The following is a 26,153-nucleotide window of genomic DNA, read 5'->3' as shown; positions in this document are numbered from 1 at the left end:
ATTTCTTCCCATTTGAGTTTTGGTAGTGTGTGGGTGTCTAGGAATTTGTTCACTTCTTCCAGTGGTCCAGTTGTCCTGTTTGTTGGCATATTGTTTTTCATTGTATTCTCTGATAATTGTTTATATTTCTGAGGGGTTGGTTGTGATAAGTCCAATTTCATTCGTGATTTTATCTGTTTGGGTTCTTTCTCTTTTTGAGAAGTCTAGCAAGGGGTTTATCAATTTTGTTTATTTTTAAAAAAAAACAGCTCTTAGTTTCATTGATCTGTTCTACTGTTTTTTTAGATTTTGTATTGTTTCTGTTATAATCATTATTATTTCTCTTCTTCTGCTGGCCTTGGGGTTTCTTTGCTGTTCTGCTTCTAGTTCCTTTAGGTGTGCTGTTAGATTTTGTATTTGGGATTTGACTTACATGAGGATTATATTTATAATAAGGACACCATTTATACTTATAGATTTTATGATTAAATAGTTGGCCTGTAACAAAATTTAAAGCAATAATGATTTAACAAAATTATTTTTAAAAATGTTCCTCATATTTAGAATTAAAATTTATAGTTCCTTTGTTCTAATAGCTGCTTAGTAATTCAAATATGAAACAAAATGTAGCATAGTAATTCAAATAGTAAAAGCATAATGAGATATTGTCATATCATTTTCTTTTAGTGCAGAATAAATTCATGACAGGGAGTTTTGGAATGCAGACAGTGTATTGATCTGGGTATAAGTGTGTTCACTTTAATGTTTCATCAGGTTGTATATTATATGATTTATGTACTTGCTGTGTGTACATTACGTTTGAATCAAATTAAAGAAATTGCCATTAAAATATGAAGAAACTTACCTTCTTTTCTTTTCTCTTTCAAGGAAATGATTATTGACAGAGTAAATGGACAGGCTGTTCCTAGGTATTTGATATATGACATAATTAAATTCAATGTAAGTACCATTTATAGTTTATAAAGTTGCCCTTGAGATAATAGTTATATTTTTACACATAAAAAATGTTACTGCCGGGGTCCCTTGGTGGCTCAGTCAGTTAAGCGTCTGACTTTAGCTCAGGTCACGATCTCAGGGTTTGTGAGTTCAAGACCCGTGTCAGGCTCTGTGCTGACAGCTCAGAGCCTGGAGCCTGCTTGAGATTCTGTGTCTCCCTGTCTCTCTCTGCTCCTCCCCCGCTTGCACTCTGTCTCTCTCTTTCTTAAAGATAAATAAACATTAAAAAAATTTTTAAGAAGTGTTACTGCCTTAGAGATAGTAGGAAAGAAAAATTGTGACTGAGGTTACTCGTATGAAATCTGAATAATTTTTTTCATTTCTTTGTCTTTAGAGTTTTTTTTAGATACTTCAGGTGAGTAAAGAAAAATAGTTTAACTGATAAATAAGACAGCACTTTATAGGATGTAAACTCTTGGTTTTAGTTATTCTATACCCACTTAAAAAAACAAATCCACAAATTTTATTACTGTTACTTAAAAAAAAGAGAGAGAAGCTGATTATGGGTGTTGAGCATGTAACTTGGGGACATAAATATGTTATTCATGAGTACAGGCAGGAAACTTAAAACAAAATATAAAATTCTGTTATAAACAGATATCAAAAAATAGGAATTACATTCTCTACCTATGCTATAGTTTTAGACCAGCCCCCAAATCTGCCTGTTTAGTTTAATTTTAGTATCACTGTCTACATTATTTAGACAATACAAGATGACTCTATAAATGCAAGAAACTCTTTCAACAGTGTACACCTACAAAAAGGTATAATCATTTCTCTAGATGTACATTATTCAAATTGCATAGTCATTTAGTATTCAAAGCAGACCAAAAGCAATTAAGAATTCTGGACTTAAAAGTGTTGTCTAAGTGTTAGGATTTTGAAGATTTATAACAAATTTTTAAAAGTTCTCTTTTGGGGTATGTATTTTACTTATTATTATTTTTTGAATCTTATTTATTTTGAGAGAGAGTGCACATGCATATGAGTAGGGGGTGGCAGACAGAGAGGGAGAGAGAGAGAATCCTGAGCAGGCCCTGAGCTGTCAACACAGAGCCTGACGCTGGGCTCGATCTCATGAACTGTGAGATCATGACCTGAGCTGAAACCAAGAGACGAACGTTCAACCGACTGAACCACCCAGGCACCCCTGGGGTATGTATTTTAAATTACAGTATCAAGATTCAGGATGCGTTAATCCAGGTTACTTTAAAAAAGGCATTTTTTTTTTTCCTGGAAATTTTCAATATATATATATATGTATTCAATATATATATTTGTGTTTGTGATTACTGTATTCCTCAAAAGTAATGCTTTCCAGAATTGACTATCCTTATCACAGATTTTGGAATAATGTTCATTGGCCCATAATGAGACATGGAGGGTGGTGGTTGCATTGTTTTGTTGTGATTGGAGAAGTTTTGTCTTCTTTGCTTTTTGACATTGAGCTCTGCTTTAATATGTGTTCAGTGCAGGTTCACTTCTTAGCCTGGAAACTTTGACAATAGTCGTCTAATTCTTTAAAAAATAAATATGAGAAGTTTCAGTGTATACAAAAGTATAGAGAATAATTTAAGGAATATACATGTATTAACCATCAGATATGTTGAAGCTTAACATTTTGTCATTTTTACCTATTTTTTGAGATAAGAAATAAATCATTACAGATCTAGTAGAAGTTTCTTGTGCACACCTCTCTTATCCAAAACAGGACGACCTTTTATGCAGAAGAAACTTCTACCCTGTATTTGATATTTATTATTTTCATGAATGTTTTTAATATTTGTACTGTCTATGTGTGTGTCCATAAAATAATATGGTATTGTGGTGAGAGGTTTCTAGTGTTATATAAATGCCATTGTACTGTACTGTGGTATTCAGCATTTTGGTCCACATTATTTTGGTGACATTTATCTGTATTAATACATATAGGTTTAGTTCATTCATTTTAATTAGTATTGAGTATTAATTTGCATAAATATATAAAAAATTTTTTTCCTTTTGAACATTTGGGTTTCCATATTTTGCTGTTATACAACTATTGAACAGTTTTATATATTCTTGTGTGCATACATCAGAGTTTGTCTAGGACAGTTTTCATTCTTGGGATGTAAACACCTGAGATGTGTTTTTAAAAAGTACAGTTCCTCACTCCTGCCTATGATATAGAAACCTACATCACAGAGATTCTGAATTGGCAACTTTAGGTGTATTTGCTACCTTGTTGAATTCCTCTCAGAAGTAGGTGTAACAGCTTACCACAGTTGGTATTATCAGACTTGAAAATTGTTGCTAATTGGATGCGTATGAAATGGTATTTCATCTTGTTTTAATTTGCTTTTCCCATATTACTAATGAAGTTAAGGCATTTCAAACGTTCATTTTTACTTATTTGGATTTTTTAGTGTGTGATTTAATTGTAAGTTGAATAGTTTTCTAATTTTGTTATTTGGTTGTCAGTCTTAATGTGTAGGAATTAATTATTCTGGATTCTAATACTTTTTTGGTTATGTATGTGACCATATCTTTTGCAGATCAGTATCTAATGATGCACAGAAGTTTTTCATTTTAATGAAATCAAACTTACTGGACTTGAAAGTTTGTGCTTTTGCATCCCGTTTAGGAAATTCATCCATATTTTGCTGTGATATGATTAGGTTATGCTTTAACTCTCTAGGGCTTTAATTATTTACTCAATAAATATTTATTGAGTGCCTATTGCCATATTTCATTGGTTTTAAAGTCACATTTTCCCCCACATTTCTGATATTAGTATATATTTATAATTGAAACCATGTATTTAATTCCTTAATTTATTATGGAGCCTTGATGATTAGCCAGCTTATTTTGAATCACGAAGTCAAGGTCACTATTAGAAAAAAGTCATTTTTTTAAATAATCGTTAAAAATCTTTTTAGTTCCCTTATTTTGTACAAGAATTTCATTAATCATCTTTTATATGTATTGTTCTAGGTATTGGATATACATAGATGAATAAGACGTAATTTCTGGCTTTCAGGGAGTTTGTAATAGAGTACACTGGCCTCCAAAGAAGGCTGTTATCACAGATTTGAGAAGAAATTTTTTATGTTTGTGTTTATGTATTCAGTTTTTGTCTGTGTTATAACATATACAGTTGTACATGTATGCAATTCATTAGAAATTAACATACATATATTATAAACATTTGTTAGGTATGTATTTAGATCGGGTACAAAATCAAGAGAAATTTGTGGACCACTGGACTCATGGACGAGGAATAAATGTAAAGAATTATGATAGTATAACAACAGTGCAGGTATGTTAGGGATATAGAAATGTATGAAAGGCACTAGAGAAGTGAGAGTATTTCAGTTTAGCCAGGGTGTAGTTGAGTTACTGAAGTGTTGACTTGCAGATAGAGAAAGTTACATGGATTAATTTTGAAGGATAGAATCATGGATGTCAGGAGCATTAGGTGGTTGTTAGTGTACTTGATGTCTGGGGAGATATGGGACACAGCAGGAAAAGCAAATGGATTGGGGTCAGGTGATTTGAATAAGGCATTTTAGCTTAGTTCTATAATAGGGCACTATTGATTCGTTTTAGTTATGTTCATGATAGGCTCACACTTTTATTGTTTTGAAAGATGAACTACAGTGGCAGCTTAGATAGTATTTTGAAGTGAGAAAGAATTCAAAACTAGAAGGCCAGTTAGTTAATTGTTACTGAGTTCTTCCTGTTGTCTGTTTTCAATGATTTACCATCTATCTATCAACTGCCTCCTTTAGTATAGGCAGCATAGATTTGCAGATGAACCTGTTTTCAGTTTTTTCTTGTTGTTTTGATGAATTTATGTATACATACTTTGAAGTGAAAAGTATTTAGGAGAGAATTAAGACAACTTACATATTTGTAAACAGTTGTTAGGCTTTTTATTTAAAAAAGGAGGACTTACTTGTTCCACATTAATTTTATAGGGATCTGAATTCATCTAATAGGTATAATAAATAAGCCTAACATTTCAGGTTTTTCAGCCTTATTGATGATGTAGGTGGTATGGGAAAGATTACACATGAACTTTGTGATCATTGACTAACATTTCTTCAATACATACCTTTTACAAACAGTTGTATGCCTTTATGTAAAGGGAACATATCTAGGGCTTATTATTCTTTGCTGAGTATCAAAATTGTCATCCTTTCAAAGCTGAGAAAAAGTCATTCTCAAGGCATATTTAATGTCTACAGCTTAAGCAAATGCTGCCACCCTTTTGTAAGCATTAGGTTGTATAAACGTTAGGTTGGGTGATATAGATTAGGGAAGAGGAAGAAGATGAAAAGGTGAGAAAAATTCATGGAAGGGTGTCCCATCTGCAAAATAAAAAAGAGGGGTACTTGATATGAGGTGATGTTACTTATCTGGATGATACTGTCACCAGATGAAGTGTTATAAACTATATTTGTCTATACCATTTGGATAGTTTAAGCCCCTACCTTCAATTTATGTAAAAAGTATATGCACTCTTTTTATTTCATGGTTCAAATCATAGATACCACTTATATGGACCATGTTGTATATATACTGTATATAGAGAACTTTATAACTGTATAATTGAATATATTATGGAAACTTTGTTCTAGATTAGTTTTCAGAGTTGAGAATGTATTTGTCTAATAATTATTTTCTACTTGTTGATGTATTAGCACTTTAAGCAACAAAAAACATTATAGGCGACTGTGTTGCTTATTTTGATATGTTATTTGCTTATACTTTCCTGAATTATGTGGATTTTAGTTTCATACCGGTTTTATTAGTTCATATAATTGTACTAATTCAAATAATAAAAATGATTAGTCAGTATATTAACACTTTAATTCAGATGTGAAAACTTCAGTTTATATTGGAGAATATTGTATCATTCTTATACTATTTCATGCATTTATAATTTTAAAATAAATAACTCTTGTGTGTCTATGTGTGTGTGTTTAGGTGTGTTTATTAGTCAAATTAGGACTGACATGTGGTTGTGCAATCTGTGCACTGGACAACTTTAAAGATGCTCCTTACATAGACTGCTATGTACATTGTGATGGCTTTAATAATTATGCTGATAAAATAGTTTTTAGTATTGAAATTGAAATAATTGTCTCATTTGATTCAGGCACAGCCAGTTGGAGATTGTGATTTTAATATTCGTCTGCAGTGTATAGAAAGAGAAATAATAAGTCCTCGACATGAAAAAATGAAGACTGGGCTCATTGACAAAACACAGGAACCATTTAGTGTCAGAAATAAGCCATTTTTTGACATCTATACTTCAAGAAAGGTAAAATTTTCTAATTAGTCCTTACAGTGTGTCATAATTTAGCTTGTGAGAGGATTATGAATGACATATTACTGCCCAGTTGTCTTGATTTTTCCAGAAATTATTTTAATTGAATATAGCACTATTCTGGACAAACTTGTGCAATTCCCAAATCTTCTCCAGAGTAAGATTCTCAGTGATGGAAACTTAAACTAGGTTCCTTTCTTGTTTCTCATAATAGTTTTTGATTCATGGCTGTTGGTCTATGTTATGTTTTTTAAAAAGCTGTAGACAGTAAAGAATGAGATACAGTGAAAATTACCTGTTATGCCTTCTGAAGGTCACCAACCTGGTACTTACTCCTATTTAAAAAAGCATTTGCATACGTACATATATTGAGGGTTTTCTTTTGTTTCTTTCTGTTGTTTTGACACTTAAAATGCATCATTCTGGGATTGTTGTTTTCTTTACCTAACAGTGTGGCTTGGAAATATTTCCAGGTTAGTGCTTAGAGATTTGTCTCATTATTTTTAACTACTACATAATATTTGACAGTAAAGATGCAACATGAAATTATTATATTTTGGAGAAGGGGTGGTTATGATAGAATAATATAGGAAGTATAGCAACATCTGCAAGTATGCATTTTAAACTCTTTTCTAATATAATCCCACATGCTAGATGATGTAAATTTTTGTAGTATTTTACCCGCTTCTGCTCATGTCCATGAGCCCTTGGATATAATAGCTACAGTAATCCCAGCACTGTCCAGTGCCTATCATTTTTCATGTCAATGAATATGAAGTTATTATTCTATTTTTATGGAATTTTTGCATAACACCTGGTTGGCATGGAACTCTTGGTTGATCCCTGCTGCCATGATCTTCCTACAGCTCACTGCTTGCCTTTTGTGTCTGTTTTGGCAGCAGGGATGTTAAAGGGGTATCTATTTCTGTGCCCTGCCCAATCTGTAGGGTAAGGGTAAGGGTAAGGATAAGGTTGATAGACACTTAACATGGACTATGTCATTGGTGAAAATTTGCTAACTGGAGCAATGCATTCTTATAGAAACACTTTCTAAATTATAAATCAGTGTAAAAGTTGAGCAGAGGCCACATGGTTTCAGTTTGCATTCATTTTTTAAAAAAACTAACTTGACAGCTTGTGCTGTCATAATTCAAGTTCAACATTTAAGAAAATGTCTTAGATCATACAGTTTCTTTAGTTACAATCAGTGCTACTTAGAAATATTTGCAGTGGATTACTATAAGAACTGTTCTTAAGGGATGTGAAGCAGGTTGAACAACTTTTCATGTAGTTTTTCACTAGAAAAACCTGTTATTTTTTTTAAAACACTTAGCTTATATAACCCTAAAAAATTCTAAGATACTCTTTTATTTAAAGGAATTCTAGGGGTGCCTGCGTGGCTCAGTCAGTTAAGTGTTAGACTCTTGATTTCGGCTCAGGTCATGATCTCACAGTTCATGAGTTCGAGCCCCACATCAGGCTCTGCACTGACAGCATGGAGCTTGCTTGGGATTCTGCCCCTCCCCTGCTGACGTGCGCGTGTGCATTCTCAAAATAAGTAAACTTAAAAAAAAAATTAAAAGAATTCTAGTATGTGGAATTTTAAGTATAACTTCCTCCTCTCATTTTCCAGTTCTGTTGGTTTTTTTTTTGTTCCATGTAATAAAGAAGAAAAGCACATTTTGTAGCAGAGTTGGTCTAAAGGGTAAGACTACAGCAACACCAGTTATAGGATAGTAGCTACATGTAACAGATGATTGCTGTAGAGATTCTTACTATTTTTATCATTACTAATGGGAATGGGTGAAATAGTGATATTATGAATAATAAAGCATTTTTGAGAGAAGTATGTATCGTTTTTTATGAGGAATGCTAGTTTTTATGTGGATTTAAACAAAATTTACAACTATGAAGAATGCACAGAAATGTGTAGAATAATAGAATTTTATTTGTATATATCTATAAAATCTTGGAGATAACTTTGATTTTAGGACTTAACATAGCTCTGTTAACAACCTACTCATTTTGTCATTTGATCTGTCAAGTCCAGTGAAGAGATAATGAGTTGTTCAGTTTTTAACTTTAGTATACATAATTAGAATACAGCATCCAAAATAGTAAAAACAAATAGCAGTTTCTCAGATTACAGCTTATTTGTATTTACAGCTTCTTTGTATTTACAGCTTGAAGGCCACTTAAAAAAGAATTATTTGAATGGATTAATATGTTTATAAAATTTTTAAAGTCACACAGCAAAAAGTTTCTATGAAAGTTTTCTATTCATTTATCACATCAGAAGAATAACCATTGCCATTAGCTTATAACTGTATCCATCAGAATTTTCGTATGCATATATAAGCAAATACATTTACTATTCTTACCAACCTTATCCAAGAGATGATTCTTTTTTTTTTTTTTTTTTTATTTTTTTTTTCAACGTTTATTTATTTTTTGGGGGACAGAGAGAGACAGAGCATGAACGGGGGAGGGGCAGAGAGAGAGGGAGACACAGAATCGGAAACAGGCTCCAGGCTCTGAGCCATCAGCCCAGAGCCCGACGCGGGGCTCGAACTCACGGACCGCGAGATCGTGACCTGGCTGAAGTCGGACGCTTAACCGACTGCGCCACCCAGGCGCCCCCCAAGAGATGATTCTTAACACACCATTCTATGCTTTTATTCTTTCTTTCTTTTATTCTATTCTTTGCTTTTTTTACTTAATATATTTTGAGTCCCCTTACCCCAGTATTGGTATGTAGAGATAGTCCCCCCTTTCCTTTTTTTTTCACAGATGCAAAGATTTTCATCTTATCAGTACCATAATTTAACTATTCCATAGTCTTAGACATTTGAGTTATTTTTAGACATTGGAGTTATTTTTAGTCACTTGATAGGTTTTTGTTTGTTTTGTGTATGAACATCCAATTATTTCTGCACCAGTTATTGAAGAGACTGCCCTTTTTTCATTTACTTGCTTTTTGCACCTTTATGAAAACTAAGTTGTCATGGAATGTCTGGGTCTTTTTCTAGACTCTGTTCTGTTCCCTTGATTGTATTTGTCTGTCTTTACACTAGTACCACACTGTCTTGATTACGTTTCAGATTAAACCTTGAAATGAGATAGGATTAACCTTCCAACTTTCTAGGCCTTAGCATTTTCATGTGAATTTTAGAATAAGTTTGTCAGTATCTACGAAGTGCATGCTGGGATTTGGATTGGAATTGCATTGAATATATAGATCAATTTGGGGGGGAAGATTTGATATCCTAACAGTGTTGAGTTTTCCAGTTTATCAAACTGGTATTTCTCTCCTTTTATTTAGGTCTTTAATTTCAGAAAATTTTTTTGTTTAAACAGATGAACATAAGGGAAGAAAAGCAAAAATAATATAAAAACAGGGAGGGGGACAAAACATAAGATACTCTTAAATACAGAGAACAAACTGAGGGTTGCTGGAGGGGTTGGGGGTGGGGGATTGGCTAACTGGGTGATAGGCATTGAGGAGAACACTTGTTGGGATGAGCACTGGGTGTTATATGTAGGGGATGAATCACTGGATTCTACTCCTGAAATCATTATTGCACGATATGCTAACTAACTTGGAGTAAATTAAAAAAATAAAATAGAAAAAAAAGAAATTTTTGTGGTTTTACTCATCTGACTTTTTTCAGATTGATTTCATACTCTTTGATATATTATAAATAGTATTTAAAATTTTCAATTTTTAATTGTTGATAACATATAGTAATACATTGATTTTTGTATATTGATTTTTTTCTCGCAGTCTTGCTAACTCACTTATTACTTTACTAGATTATTTTTTTAATTATTTATTTTTGAGAAAAAGAGAGAGAGAGAGAGAGAGAGAGAGAAAACACAAGTGGGGGAGGGGCAGAAAGAGAGGGAGACAGAGAATCTGAAGCAGGCTCCAAGCTCTTAGCTGTCAGCACAGAGCCTGACATGGGGCTTGAACCCACGAAGTATAAGATAATGACCTGAGCTGCAGTCAGACTCTTAATGCACTGAGCCACCCAGGTTCCCATGTACTAGCTTTTTATAGATTCCATCATATCTTTTTACATAGACAGTCATGTCCTCTGCAAAACAAAACCAAAAAAAAAAAAGGGCACTTTTAGTTTTCCTTTCCAATCTGGATACCTTTTTATTTTTTCTCTTGCCTTTTTATACTGGCTAAGAGCCTCTTATTTAATGTTGAATACAGGTAGTGAGAGTGATACAGCCATATTTATTCCTTTTCTTTGGAACAGGAAGTCTATTTTAACTATTAAGGGTGCTGTTACCTGTAGGACTTAGCAGATGCCTTTTATACAAGTTTTTAAATTTGAAAGCTGTTGATTTGGGGGGCACCTGGGTGGCTCAGTCAGTTAAGCATCCAATTTTGGCTCAGGTCATGATCTCACAGTTGTTGGGTTTGAGCCTCGTGTTGGGTTCTGTGCTGACAGCTCAGAGCCTGGAGCCTGCTTGGCTTTCTGTGTCTCCCTCTCTCTCTCTGCCCCTCCCCTGCTGGTACTCTCTCTCTTTCTCTCTTTCTCTCTGTCTTTCTCTCTCTCTCTCTCAAAAATGAATAAAAACATTAAAAAGCATTTTTAAAAATAAGAAAAAAAAGAAAGCTGTTGATTTTGGTATACAGACTTTATTTTTCCAGTTCTCACTATATTTTGTTGTTTATAATAATTCTTCAGTTGATTCTCTTGGATTTTCTAGGTATTCAATCATATTAAGTATAAATAGACACAGTTTTATTCTTTAGATTTTTAATATATTTTTCTCTTGTCTGATTCAGTTATGCATGAATACAGATTTAAATTGTAGTGATAGTTATCGGGATATTGTTCTTGATTTGCATGGCGGTGCTTCTAGTGTTGCTTACAAGTATATGTTGCCTCTGAGTCTGAAATGTATTTTATCAGGTTAAACAAGTATCTGGTTCTATTTTGCTGAGTTGTTTTACTTTTAAAAGCTGAAAGATTTATGCATTCTGAAGAGAAACCAGAATATTGAGTTGTTTTACTTTTACTCAAGAATAGGTATTTATGGGGCACCTGGTAGCTCAGTTGGGCGTTCTACTCTTGATTTTGGCTCAGGTCATGATCTCGTGGCTTGTGACATTGATCTTCACATGGGGCTCTTTGCTGGCGGTGTGGAACTGGCGTAAGATTTTCTCTTCCTTTCTCTCTGCCCCTTTTCCCTGACTGTGAGCTTTCTCCCAATGTAAATAAATAAACATTAAAAAAAAAGGTATTCAGTATTGCCAAATGACTTTTCATCTATAGATATAATACAATTATCTTTTTCTGTTAGATTTATTTATCTCATGAGTTATATGAAAATATGTCCTAATATGATAAGTCCTGCTTAATGTATTGTTACTATTTTTGAAGACTTCATTATTATTGTTATTTCTTTTCTTTACAGCAGTTTGGTTCACAACTTTTTTTTTTTTTTAAGTTTCACATTTTTATTTAAATTCAAGTTAGTTAACATATAGTGTAGTATTGGTTTCAGGAGTAGAATTTAGTGATTCATCACTTATATACAACACCCAGGGCTCATCACAGCAATTGCCTGCCTTGATCCTCATCACCCATTAAACCTATCCTTCTGTCCAGTTCCCTTCCAGCAACCCTTGGTTTGTTCTCGTTAGTTAAGAGTCTGTTTTCTGGTTTGCTTCTCTCTCTTTTCTCCCCCTATGTTCATTTGCTTTATTTCTTAAATTCTGAATATAAGTGAAGTCATATGGTATTTGTCTTTCTCCGACTTATTTTGCTTTGCTTAGCATAATACTCTCTAGTTCCATCCATGTTGTTGCAAATGGTAAGATTTCATTCTTATGATGGCTGAGTGATATTCCATTGTATGTATGCATATATATACACCACATCTTCTTTATCCATTCATCAGTCAATGGACATTTGGGCTCTTTCCATAATATAGCTATTGTTGATAATGCTGCTATAAACATTGGATTGCTTGTACCCCTTTGGGTCTGTATTTTTGTATCCGTTGGGCAAATACCTAGTAGTGCCATGGCTGGATTATATTGTAGTTTCATTTTTCACTTTTAAGGAACCTCCATATTATTTTCCAGAGGGGCTGCACCGGTTTGTATCCCCACCAACAGCATAAGGGAGTTCCCCTTTCTCTGCATCCTTGCCAACATCTGTTGTTTCCTTGTGTTGTTAATTGTAGCCATTCTGACAGGTGTGAGGTGATATCTCATTGTAGTTTTGATTTGCATTTCCCTGATGATGAGTGATATTGAACATTTTTTTTCATGTGTCTTAGCTATCTGGATGTCTTCTTTGGAAAAATGTCTATTCATGCCTGCTGTCCATTTTAATTGGATTATTTTTTTCGGGTTTGAGTTGTATACGTTGTTTATAGATTTTGGATACTAACTCTTTATCAGATATGTCACTTGCAAATATCTTCTCCCATTTCAAAGGTCGTCTTTTAGTTTTGTTGGTTGTTTCCTTTTCTGTGCAGAGCTTTTTATTGTGAAGTCCAAATAAGTTCATTTTTGCTTTTGTTTCCCTTGCATCAGGAGACATATCTAGTAAGAAGTGGCTATGGGTGATAGCAAAGAGGTTACTGCCTGTGTTCTCCTCTCAGATTTTGGTGGTTTTCTGTCTCGCATTTAGGTCTTTTATCCATTTTGAGTTTATTTTTGTGTATGGTGTAAGAAAGTGGTCCAGTTTTATTCTTCTGCATGTTGCTGTCCAGTTTTCCCAGCACCATTTGTTGAAGAGACTTTTTTTCCATTGGCTACTCTTTCCTGCTTTGTCAAAGATTAGTTGACCATATAGTAGTGGATCCATTTCTGGATTTTCTATTCTGTTCTATTCATCTCTGTGTTGTTTTTATGCCAGTACCATACTGTCTTTTATCACTTCAGCTTTGTAATATGATTTGAAGTGTGGAATTGTGATGCTTACAGCTTCGCTTTTCTTTTTCAAGATTGCTTTGGCTATTTGAGATCTTTTTGGATTCCATACACATTTTTGGATTGTTCTAGCTCCATGAAAAATGCTGTTGGTCTTTTGATAGGGATTGCATTAAATGTGCAGATTGCTTTGGGTAGTGTAGATATTTTAACAATATTTGTTCTTCCAATCCATGAGCATAGAATGTTTTCCCATTTCTTTGTGTTATCTTCAGTTTCTTTCTTCAGTGTTCTATAGTTTTGGGAGTACAGATTCTTTACCTCCTTGTTAGGTTTTTGTTTTTTTTTTTTAACCTCCTTGTTAGGTTTATTCCTAGGTATCCTATGGTTTTTGGTGGAACCGTAAATGAGATTGATTCCTTGATTTCTCTTTCTGCTGCTTCATTATTGGTATATAGAAATGCAACAGATTTCTAGATACTTATTTTGTATCCTGCAACTTTACTGAATTAGTGTAGCAGTTCTAGTAATTTTTTGGTGGAGTTTTTCATGTTTTCTACATAGATTGTCATGTTGTCTGCAAATAGTGAAAGTTTGACTTCTTCCTTGCTGGTTTGGATGCCTTTTATTTCTTTCTGTTTTCTGATTGCTGAGGCTAGGACTTCCAGTTCTATGTTAAATAACAATGGTGAGAGTGGGCATCCCTGTCTTGTTCCTGAACATAGAGGAAAAGCTCTCAGTTTTTCCTCATCGAGAATGATATTAGCTGTGGGTCTTTCATATATGGCCTTTATTATCTTGAGGTATGACCTTTCTGTTCCTACTTTGTTGGGGTTTTTATCAAGAATGGATGCTGTACTTTGTCAACTGCTTTTTCTGCATCTATTGAGAGGGTCATATGGTTCTTACCCTTCCTTTTATTAATGTGGTATATCATGTTGATTGATTTGCAAATATTAAACTTCCCTTGCAATCCAGGAATAAATCCTACTTGATTGTGGTAAATGATTCTTTTAATGTACTGTTGAATTCGATTTGCTAGTATTTTGTTGAGAATTTTTGCATCCAACTTTACCTGGGATATTAGCCTGTAGTTCTCTTTTTTTAAGTGGAGACTTAGCTGGTTTTGGAATCAAGGTAATGCTGGCCTTGTAGAATAAATGTGTAAGTTTTCCTTCCATTTCCATTCTTTGGAACAGTTTGAGAAGAATAGGTATTAACTCTTCTTTAAATGTTTGTTAGAATTTTCCTGTGGGAGATTTTTGATAACTGCTTCAATTTCTTTACTGGTTATCAGTCTGTTCAAGTTTTCTATTTCTTCCTATTTCAGTTTTGGTAGTTTATGTTTATAGGAATTTATCCATTTCTTCTTGATTGCCCAATTTGTTGACATACAATTTTTCATGATGTTCTCTTATAATTGTTTGTATTTCTGTGGTGTTGGTTATGATTTTTCTCATTAGTGATTGTATTTATTTTGGTCCTTTCTCTTTTCTTTTTGATAAATTTGGCTACAGGTTTAACACTTTTACTCTTTAAAGAACCAGCTCCTGGTTTCATTAATCTGTTCCACTGCTATTTGTTTTTTGTTTTTTTTTTAATATCATTTATTTCTGCTCTAATCTTTATTATTTCCCTTCTTTTATGGGCTTTAGGCTTCACTTATTGTTCTTTTTCTAGCTCCTTTAGGTGTAAGGTTAGTTTGTGATTTTGAGAATTTTCTTGTTTCTTGGGGTAGGCCTATATTGCTATATACTTCTCTCTTATGATTGCTTTTGCTGCATCTCAAAGGTTTTCCACTGTCATGGTTTCATTTTCATTTGTTTCCGTGTATTGTTGTATTTCTTCTTTAATTTCCTGGTTGACCCATTCATTCTTCAGTAGGACATTCATTAAACTCCATGTATTTGTGGTCTTTGCAAATGTTTTCTTGTGATTCACTCCAAATTTCACAGCGCTGTGATTGGAAAACTTGTGTAATATGATCTGAATCTTTTTGTACTTGTTGAGGCCTAGTTGTTATCTGTTCTAGAGAATGCCCCATGTGCACTTGAAAGGAATGTGTATTCTGCTTTAGGATGAAATGTTCTGAATATAGCTAAGTCCATCTGGTCCAGTGTGTGATTCAAAGCCATTATTTCCTCATTGACTTTCTGCTTAGATGATCTGTCCATTGATAAGTGGTATGTTAAAACTCCCCATTATTATTGTATTACTGTCAATGAGTTCCTTTCTGATTTTTATTTTATTTTTTTATTAAAATTATTTTAATGTTTTTTTATTTCTGACAGAGAGAGTGAGTGAGAGCGTGGGGGAGGGGTAGAAAGCAAGGGTGACACAGAATCAGAAGCAGGTTCTAGGCTCTGAGCTATCAGCACAGAGCCCAGCACTGGGCTTGAACTCATGAACCATGAGATTGTTTTTTTTTTTTTTTTTTTTTTTTTTTTTTAATTTTTTTTTTCCAACGTTTATTTATTTTTGGGACAGAGAGAGACAGAGCATGAATGGGGGAGGGGCAGAGAGAGAGGGAGACACAGAATCGGAAACAGGCTCCAGGCTCTGAGCCATCAACCCAGAGCCTGACGCGGGGCTCGAACTCACGGACCGTGAGATCGTGACCTGGCTGAAGTCGGACGCTTAACCGACTGCGCCACCCAGGCGCCCCATGAACCATGAGATTGTGACTCACGAGAGGCAGTGCCACCTCTTCCAGATGTGCTCCAAGAAGGGGGAACCATCTCTCCCAGTGCCTGCCAGGGCATCCTCAGATGGCACTGTCTGCTCCCAGGCTATCTGCCCTCCTTATCCAGAGGAGCACTGCAGCGCCTGCTGGGTTCCACCACTGGCCACACCATGGGCCTCTAAAACTACACTCTTTGAGCTCCACTGGTTGTAAAAACTTAAGAAAATCAGCCCCTCTTGTTTTCCCAGTCAGTGACTTTAGGGAGGTGTTTTCCTTGTGCGATCCCCTGTGTACTCCTCTTTCTCTCTCTCCCTTCCTTCCGTCTACAGCACCTGCAGTCTGTTTCTCTCCCAAACCATGTCTCTGCACTTCTACCTTTCACAATGTGGCCTTTTCTCTTCCTCCAGTTGTGCAGTTTGTTCTATAATCCTCAGATCTATTTCTTGGGTATTCAGAATGATTTGATATTTATCTAGCTGTGTTTGAGGGATGAGGCAAGCCCAGGGTCCTCCTACCACTCAGCCATCTTAGCTCCTTCTCTCTCAGCAAAATTTAAAGCAAGGTACAGAGATTTCACTTACACCTGCTGCCACCACATATGCATGGTTTTTCACATTATCAACATTACTCACTGGAATGTTACATTTGTTACCACTGATGAACACACATTGACACCATAATCACCCGAAATCTAGTTTGCATTAGGATTTATTCTTGGTGTTGTACATTCTGTAGGTTTGAACAAGTATATTAATAACATATCCATCAGGATAGTGTCATACAGAGTATTTTCATTGCCGTACCTATCTATGCTCTGCTTAATCATCCCTCTCTTTCCCCTGTCCCTTGGCAAGTTCTGATTTTTATACTTTTTTGTTTTACCTTTTCTAGAATGTCATATAGTTGGAATCATACTACTTTATTTTATTTTTTGAATCACACTATTTTAGATCGGTTTCTTTAATTTATTAATATGCCATTAAGTGTTGTTTCTATGTCTTTTTCATGGCTTGATAGCTCACTTTTTAGTGCTGAGTAATATTACATTGTCTGGACGTGCCACAGTTTATTTATCCGTTGACCTACTGAAGGATTCTTGGTTGCTTCCACATTTTGGCAATTATGTATAAAGCTGCTGTGAACACCCACGTGTAGGTTTTGTGTGGATATAAATTTTCAACTTTTTTGAGTAAATACCAAAGAGCACACTAGTTCAGTTATATGGTAAGAGTATATTTAGTTTTGTAATCAACCGCCAAAATGGCTTACCATTTTGCATTCTTACTAGCAGTGAATGAGAGTTCCTGTTGTTCCACATCCTTCTCAGCATTTGATAATGTCAGTGTTTCAGATTTTGGCCATTCTAATAGGTGTGTAGTGATTATATGTGTGTATACACACACACACACACACACACACACACACACACACACAAATCATTTTTTTTTTTAATTTGCAATTCCATAATGACATATGATGTGGAGCATCTTTTCATATGCTTATTTTTCATCTCTATAGCTTCTTTAGTGATGTGTCTGTTAAGGTCTTTGACCTATTTTTTAATTGATTTGTTCATTTTGTTATTAAGAGTCTTTGGATATTTTGGATAAGAGTCCTTATTAGATGTGCTTTTTCAGGTATTTTTTCCATCATGTGTTTTGTTTTCTCAAACCACATGGATCATGGATCCATGTCTTGATGGATCCGTGTCTTTGGTGTTATATCTAAGAAGGATTCACCATACCCGAAGTTGTCTAGGTTTTGTCCTACCTTATTTTCTAGGAGTTGCATAGTTTTGCTTTTTACATTTAGGTCTATGATTTATTTTGAGTTAATTTTTGTGAAGGGTGTAAGGTCTATGTCTAGATTCATTTTTTGGAATACGATAGTTGTTGTAGGACCGCTTGTTGAAAAACTGTCTTTGCTCCAATGTATTGCCTTTGTTCCTTTATCATAGATCAATTGATTATATTTATGTGAGTCTGTTTCTGGGATCTGTGTTTTGTTCTGTTGATCTGTTTGTCTATTCTTTTGCTAATACTACACTATGTTGATTACTGTAGCTTTATAGTGAGTCTTAAAGTCAGGGAGTGTCAGGCCTCCAACTTTATTTCTTTGTTTTCAACATTATGTTGGCTGTTCTGGGTCTTTTGCCTCTCCATATAAACTTTAAAGTCAGTTTGTTGATATCCACAAAATAATTTGCTGGCATTTTGATTGGGATTGCATTGAATCTATAGATCAAGTTGGGAAAAACTGACATTTTGTCACTGTTGAGTCTTCCTGTCCATGAACATGGATTATTTCTCCATAGTGTATTATTTTTAAATGATGTAATGAACGGGTTTTTTTTTTTTTTTTTCTAGCATTGTATTTAGGATTTTTGTATTGATGTTAATAAGTGATCTTGTTCTGTAACTCTTTGGTAACTTTTACATCAATGTTCTACTCCACAAAAAGAACTTAGGATTTTTTCTTCTGCTGTTCTGGAGTAGTTTTAATAGCATTGGAATTATCTAGTTTTGATGGATTTTATGGAATTCTCCCATGGACTATTTGAGTCCTAGTGTTTGGGGTTGGGTTAACAGATACTGGACTTCCTCTACTTCTTCTATGGAAATTGGTTTGATTAGATTTTTTTCTCTTCTTGAGTCTGTTTTAGTAAATTATCATTCTTTATTTTTTTTTAAGTTTATTGATTTATTTTGAGAGAGACTGAGCATGAGCAGGGAAGGGGCAGAGAAAAAGAGAGAGAGAGAGAGAGAGAGAGAATATCCAAACAGGCTTTGTGCTATCAGTGCAGAGCCTGACAGGGGGCTCAAACCCATGAACTGTGAGATTGTGATGTGGGCCAAAATCAAGAGTCTAACACTGAACTGACTGAGCCAACTAGACTTCCCTGTTTTGGTAAATTATCATTCTTAGCAAAATAGCCATTTTATTGATATTTTAAAATTAATTGTATAGAGTTGAGGAAAGTAATTGATGATAAGACTTTAAATTTCTTTTGTTTTTGTGGTTATTTCCTATCAGATTTATTAGTTGAATATTTGTTTCTTTGCTTTTTTCTGAATAATGGTAGCTATTTAAGTTTTTTCCCCTCCACAATAAACCAGCTTTCTTTTGTTTCTTACTTCTGCTCTTTTCCTAACCAAAACTTACTTTTATTATTTATTAATCTTTGGTTTGTATTTCTCTTTATTGTCCTTTACTATCTTTTTAGTTGGGCAATTGAATTCATTAACTCTCCTTTTTTTTATAGATATTAGTACTTTAAAATTTCCTTCTGCGCCTGCCATGCGTAGTCTGATAACTAGAATAGGATACTGAGTAACTTTTGTCATGTTTTTAAGAAGTCTGCAATTTTGTTTTCTTTTTTGCTTTTTTTCATGCTTGTTAAAGAGTTTTGAAATTTCAAGGTAGAAGTCTTTATTTTCTGAATTTGTTATTTTAAATTTGATCGTGTTAAGGTGAAAGGATATTATCTGTATATTCTGCTTTTTGGAATTTATTATAAGGTGTTATCAGCTCTTGGGACTGTTTCACAGACCCTTTAAAAGGTGTTATCAACTCAGAGTAAAGATTTATATATGTCAATCAAATTTGCCTTACTAATTATGTTTTTGTTTTAGCCTTTATATTCGTATTTATTTTTGGCTCAGTTGATCTGTCATGGACTAAGTGAGGTGAATGAAATCTTCCTAATACTAGTGGCTGTTTAATTATAGTGTCTTCTAAAGTTTCTTCATGAATATTCATACTGTGCTTTTTGGTGATGATAATTTCATAGATAATTATTTATTCATTTGGATTTATATTCCCTTAGACTTATAAAGGTTTTTTTTTTTTTTGTCTTGACTTTTAAGATTGTGACTAATATTGTGAGCCTTGTTTCTTTTTGTTTGTTTTTGCCTTTATTTATCATACTACTTCAAAGGTTTTTTGAATCATATTATTTTAGGTATGTGCTTTGTATACAGTGAAGTTTTGTTTTCCTTTGTGATCCACACTGTAACACTTCTGTTATTTAGAATTTTAAACAGCTTTATTGAGATGTAATTGCGTATCGTACAGTCTACTCATTCAAATGTACAATTTCAATGAATTCAATTTAGTGTGCAATTCAGAGTTGTATGATCACCACCACAGTCAACTTTAGATCATTTTTCATCGCCACCAAAAGAAATTCTGTACTTGTTAGCAACCATTCCCTAATTCTTCCAAACTTCTGGCCTTTGGCAGCCACCAGTCTATTTTCTGTCTCTATAGATTTGACTATTTGGGGACATTTCATAGAAGCTGTATCATTCAAAATGTGGTGTTTTTGTGCCTGATTTCTTTCATACAGCATAATGTTTTTAAGGTTCATCCATGTTGTAGCATGAATCAGTATGCCATTCCTCATTATGGCCCCCAAAATATTTCTTTGTGTGGATATTTAACTTTGTTTATCTATTCTTCAGTTGATGGACATTTTTAGTTGTTTTCACTTGGTGGTTATTGTGAATAATGTTGCAACAAACATTTCTGTCCAAGTTCTTACTTACATGGACATGTGTATAACTCTTTTATTTTTTTAACTGATGATTTATTCCATTTACATTTATCCATGTGAAAAATATGTTGGATATTGATGCTGTTATTGTGTTGTTTTCTCTTTTCATAGTTAACCACAGGTCTTTCATTCTGCTGTTAAAATGTGTGTTGGTGCATGCATTTCTAGTTTTCTGGTATTTGGGTTGCCTGTATTTTTGTTTTAGTGATTAATTTCACAATTGTATCTTTCTATGATATCTTTAGTTTTGTATTTCTTTAAATATTACCTATTAAATTCCTACCTATGCATAATATAAGTCTTTGTTCTTTTACTCCCATTTCTCCACTATTAGTTTTTAATAAATGATATTATTTTCCTACTGTGAAGTATACTCATATTCTACTACTTGATTTGTTAACATTAAATTCCAAAGATGGGAGTTCCAACCCATCATTTCTCCTTTTTTTTCTCTCAATTTTTATTTATATTATTTTCATATTATTGGGGTAGATGATATTTACTTTCTGTTTTTTCTTCCTAATCCCCACATTTGTTTTATTTTATAGCTAATTATGCTTTACTGCTTTGATAATAGTACTCCTTTTCCCATTCTTGCTTAGCTGAAGTTTTAACTCCTAGTAGTTTTCTCAAGAATATTTCATGAGAACAGTGATCCCTTAGTTCTTGCATGTTTAAGAGTGTTTACTTGTCATTTTTATTTTTGAAGGGTCGTTTAAAGGAATATAAAAATCCTGGCTCATGCTTAACCTGTGAGTGTTCCACTGTATTCTAATATTTAATGTTGTTGTGAAGCAATAAGATGCCATCTGATTTTTTGTTTCTTCCCCCCTCCATTTAATTAACTTAATCTTTTTGTTTCTTTGCTCAAAAGATTATTTTTTCATCTTTAAAGTTCACTAACTTCCTAGATATGTCTTGGAGTTCACTGTTCTAGGTCAGTTTTCTCTGTTACTTATGCCCTTCTTAATATGCAGATTCAAGTTTTAAGTTTATTGTTTATATTTAAATATTTGTGATGTTATACTGATTGGTTTTCCTCTTTGGACATTTTGGCTATGTTCATATTGTGTCTCTTTTTCCATCTCCCGAGGCATCAGTTCCAAAACTTCACTGTGGATCTGAATTATCTGGAGGGCTTGTTAAAACAGACTGTTGGGTTCCATTTCCAGATTTTCTGACTTTAGTAAATCTTTGGTGGCATGAGAAATTGCGGTTTCTCTCAAATTCCCAAGTGAAACGCAACTGCTTGTCCAGGGACCCTGCTTTGAGAACCATTGCTCTAAATCGAATATTGGTGCTCTGATCCCTTTAATTTCTTTTTCCTTTGTTCTGTTTCATTTTGTTGTGTCCTTTAAATCTCCATTCTCTTATTATTTGTTCTATATTATTGTTCTGTATTTGCTATATTCTTTCATTTCTGTGCTGATGATTTTTTCCCTTGAACTATTTTCCTGTGTTTTGTCATGTTACCTTTTATATTACTCAATTGTTGTGCCATCTTTTTCCTCGAATCTTTTTACATTTCTGCTTTGTTGGTCTGCTTTATATCAGTGAGAGTTTTATTTTTAAAAAGTCATGATCAAGTATGTGGTAATAATTGTCATCTGTTGTATGGCAGTATTTTTCTGTGAAGTTTGCACTGTTAGTATTACCGTTCTACCTCATATTACCTTTCTACCTCTTTTCATTCAGTACTTTTGTATTGATGCTATGTCAGTTCCCTTAATATTACCTATCTTCAAAGAAATTAGATATTCCTGGATCAGTTATTTGTGGGAGGTTGCTATGAGAGGAGAATATAGGAAGTGATATTTTAGATTATATTACTCAAAGCTTTGCTTTGGCCAGACTCAGGCTTGTTCTAGGCAAATGCCTTTTCTCTGTGATTCTTTTCAGTTGTCTGTGGTTCTGTCTCTACCTCATTGTATTCTGCCTTCTGTACTCAGTATTTCAAACACCGAAATTCTCTTTTTCGCTTAAGAAAGCCATTTACTCTCGGAGTGTATTTTTGTGCATAATTTCTGGCATCTGCTGGCTAGTTCTTCCAGCCACACTCTGAACTTTCCTTAGCCCTTTTCTCTTGGATTCTAACTACTTTTTATAGTCTACATTTGTATTTTAGAATTTGTGGATTATATTTGCCTCTGAGTTTTGCTGAAAACTTGAGTTAGTTTAAGAAAATTTCTTTGATAAATTCACACATAAAAATATTTTCATTGTTGAGATGATTTATAAGAGGTGAAGGAGAGAACTGCATCAATGTTCATGCTGTAATTTCAAGGCAATAAATAATTTGAAAGCCTTGGGGTTGATTAAGGCACTGGGCAGATTTATAGTTTTTATTAGAGATGACATTAAGTTCTCTTACAAGACTTATTTTCGACTAAAGAAATGTAAACAGAATCACAGTTCAGGTTTCTCTGTGGAGATATGCCTATGTATCACTGGAATTTTATTTGCTACCGTTAGATGAAGGAAATTGTAAGCAGAAGTCAGTTTTTAAAGTAGAAATATCATAAAGAACATAATTTTTTTGTATTCTGAAACACAAATGGCAGAGATCTCCAAATACATTAGCTAGGTGATGCATGATCCTTGTTGTTCTTATTTGGTAGCCTAGCAATTTTCAGAGTTGTTTGTTCCCCTCAGCTATCACTTTACTGATGATCAGCTCTTCCTTCTTCTTCAGTGAAGACCCCCTCCCCCCCCTCATTGTTGTGGGTGTGTTCTGGCTTAATATCAATAGGTTTCTATCCTCTTTGTATTTCAGAAATCTATTGAAATCCTTTTCATCTTCTGATGGTTGTCCTCCACTTGCTTTTTATTGTTCTGAGTTAATTTAATTCCTATCACTTTATTGATGTCTCTGACCAGAGTCGGTGAAGTTCGTAACATCTTTAACTACAGTGCTAACTACAGTGCTGACTAAAGTACATTTTCAAGAAAGGCATGTAGGTATTAAATGCCCTTTTTTCTTGCATCGTTCTAAGTGTTCTGGTTTCTTTGGACATACTTAATGTAATCTTGGATATTGATTTTTTTATACAATATAGTGATTCAGTTTTTTTCTGTTTCCCCCTCCTGCATTCTGGAAAATCTTGAGCTTGGTCTCATAAGAAAGATTTAATTTTCCCTAATGTTGGTTTATTTTCCCTAATGTGGATTTTTTTTTTTTTACCCTCTCTGTAATATTAAGTATTTGCTTTACTCGCCTTCTTTTAATCTCATGTTGTTTTTTTGTTTTGTTTTGTTTTGCTTTGTTTTGTTTTTCTCCTCATCCAGTTCTTATTACTCTATTTCTCTTTGTCTTTTTTTTTAAAAAAGATTTTGTCCTTTGGTATCCTACTGAGGATACAAAACTTTTCTAAAAATTTATTTCTTTTTCATGGATTTTTAAAAATGGAATTTATTTTTAAAGTTTTAGTTTTCCTGTGAGTTTTTGTGATGATCTTATTTTTTCCTACTGTTTGTTAGATGGCAAGAGTTGTAGATCCTTCTTGTGTGCACTCTTTAAATTTCAGTCGGCATTCTAGTTTACATTCATGTCATTTGTCTAGCTGGGACTATGCTAGAGTGAAATGGACTATTCCTTTGTCTTCTACTGCCTGATCCTCTGAACAGATGGAGTCTATGAATATTAGTTTTCAATATATTCTGCTCTCTGGGAGCTTCCTGTCTCTTTGCAACTCCGGCACTTCCTTTATGAGTGAACATGAAACCAATACACATATTCTTCCTTCCCAGTTCTTTTCTTTGACTCGATGTTTGTATCAGCAAAGGAAGTGAAGGTCCATAAGAGACTTAGATTACCTAGAGTACCAGTTTTTAGACTTTTGGTCTCTGGACTCCTTTATACTCATTATAATCATTGAGGACCTGGAGAGTTTTTTAATTTATGTGGGTTATATCTAATGATAGTTATCATATTAGAAATTATAATTGCAAATGTTTATTTTAAAACAATAAACCTACTATCTTAATAGAAATAACATTTTTGTGCAAAATTAAATATTCTAAAGCAAAAACAATTTAGTACAAGATTGGCATTGTTTTGCCTTTTTGCGGATTAAAAAAGGTCTGGCTTCATGGAAGACGGCTGGATTCAGTTGTGGTGTCATATGTCACATTGTCTCTGAAACTGCACCATATATTCAGTGATGGTGAAAAGGGTTAATTACTGCTTAGCATTATTATGAAAATACTTTTGACCTCATGGACTGTCTGAAAGAGTCCAAGGGACCCCCTATAGATACTCTTTGAAAACCATCTAAAACACGGGGAGAGAGAGGGTATAGGAGCAGTTTGCCCCATGATGTTGTAGACACATGTGGAAGAACAGCTACCTGGTTTCTGTTTGGTTGGTATAAACCTTGTGTTTGTGATCTATAGTAGACACGGAGGGAATTTGAAGGGGTCATTTTTTTTTTAATTTTTTAAAAAATATTTATTTTTGAGAGAGACAGAGACAGAATGCGAGTGGGTTAGGGGCAGAGAGAGAGAGGGAGACACAGAAGCAGAAGCAGGCTCCAGGCTCTGAGCTGTCAGGACAGAGCCTGATGCGGGGCTCCAACTCACGAGCTGTGAGATCATGACCTGAGCCAAAGTCGGACGCTCAATCGACTGACCCACCCAGGTGCTGAAGGAGTCATTTTTGTTGGTCAGGCCTGCTGTCTGTATGATATGCAAGGTCCGTTGACCAACCTTTTAATTTTTTTTTTTTAAGTTTATTTATTTACTTTGAGAGAGAGTGAGAGAGAGTGTGCGAGTAGGGGAGGGGCCTGAGCCGAAATCAGGAGTAGACTTCTTAACCAACTGAGCCACCCAGGTGCCCGCATTGACCAACCTTTTGAATAGAGACCTATCAGTCTTTAAGTTGTGGTAGCATATGGACTTTTTCGTCCTAATATGAGGTTTAAAGTTTTCATTCTGCATTTTTCTTAGGTGTTTCAGTAGATGTTTTGGAAAGTTTGTATTACAGCTGCTAGACAGACAATATTTTAAACTTCAAAGCTCTGTTTGTATTTAGTCTGAGAAGCTGCCTTTTTTCTTGTCTTTCCTTTTTTCTTTTCTTTTCTTTTCTTTTCTTTTTTCTTTTTTCTTTTTGTATTCATCTGTTAATGTGAGTGGGTAGAAAGACCACTCCAAAATTTTAGCCATTTATAAAGCGGTAAGATTGACTTATGCATTTTTGCCTAAATGCCTATTTATTTTTCTACTAGTGGGCAAAAATAATTCATTTTCTCTTTTGTGAACTCCCCATTTTTACTTTAATATGACTAAGGCTGATCTTGGATTATTTTACACATGTAAAGTTTTTTTCTCCTGAAATAGTAGATTGTCTTTTTGCATTTTCTGTTTGTTTGCCTCTTTCAACTCCCTTTTTTTCCCCTTTGGTGCAGTTAATGTTCCCTGTAGGGTTGTATGTAGTTAGGTCCTAGTCAGAGAACATGCAAGGAACTGACCCCGAGTGGTTTTAAGGAAATTATGCTTGATTAAAAAATTAAGTAAAAAAAAAAAATAAGTAAGACTCCATCCCTCTCTCTCATCTCACACATTCAAATAAAAAAATAAAAGAAAGACCTGATAATCTCTTGAAAGTTCTTAGCAGTAAATTTACTGCTTTTCTCTGCTTGGAGTCATTTTACTTTCTCATGTCCAGTTTGACTGCTTTATTAAAACTCTGGAAAATACTTTTACA

At 34.0% G+C, this 26,153-nt stretch overlaps 1 protein-coding gene across 1 annotated transcript in view; it reads left to right on the top strand.

Moving 5' to 3' along the window:
* The window catches only part of RNGTT (RNA guanylyltransferase and 5'-phosphatase), a 326,083-nt gene that overhangs the window by 99,231 nt on the left and 200,699 nt on the right, over positions 1 to 26,153 (top strand). Inside the window, exons 10-11 of the mRNA XM_043591917.1 lie at positions 868 to 939; positions 6,140 to 6,304. Coding sequence (XP_043447852.1) covers positions 868 to 939; positions 6,140 to 6,304 — 237 coding nt within the window. The remainder of the gene's footprint in view (positions 1 to 867; positions 940 to 6,139; positions 6,305 to 26,153) is intronic.

Source organism: Prionailurus bengalensis, chromosome B2 (assembly GCF_016509475.1).
Source record: "Prionailurus bengalensis isolate Pbe53 chromosome B2, Fcat_Pben_1.1_paternal_pri, whole genome shotgun sequence".
In the NCBI taxonomy this organism is placed as follows: Eukaryota; Metazoa; Chordata; class Mammalia; order Carnivora; family Felidae; genus Prionailurus; species Prionailurus bengalensis.
Note: the sequence above shows the minus strand (reverse complement) of the source record. Positions and strands in the feature narration are given on the sequence as shown.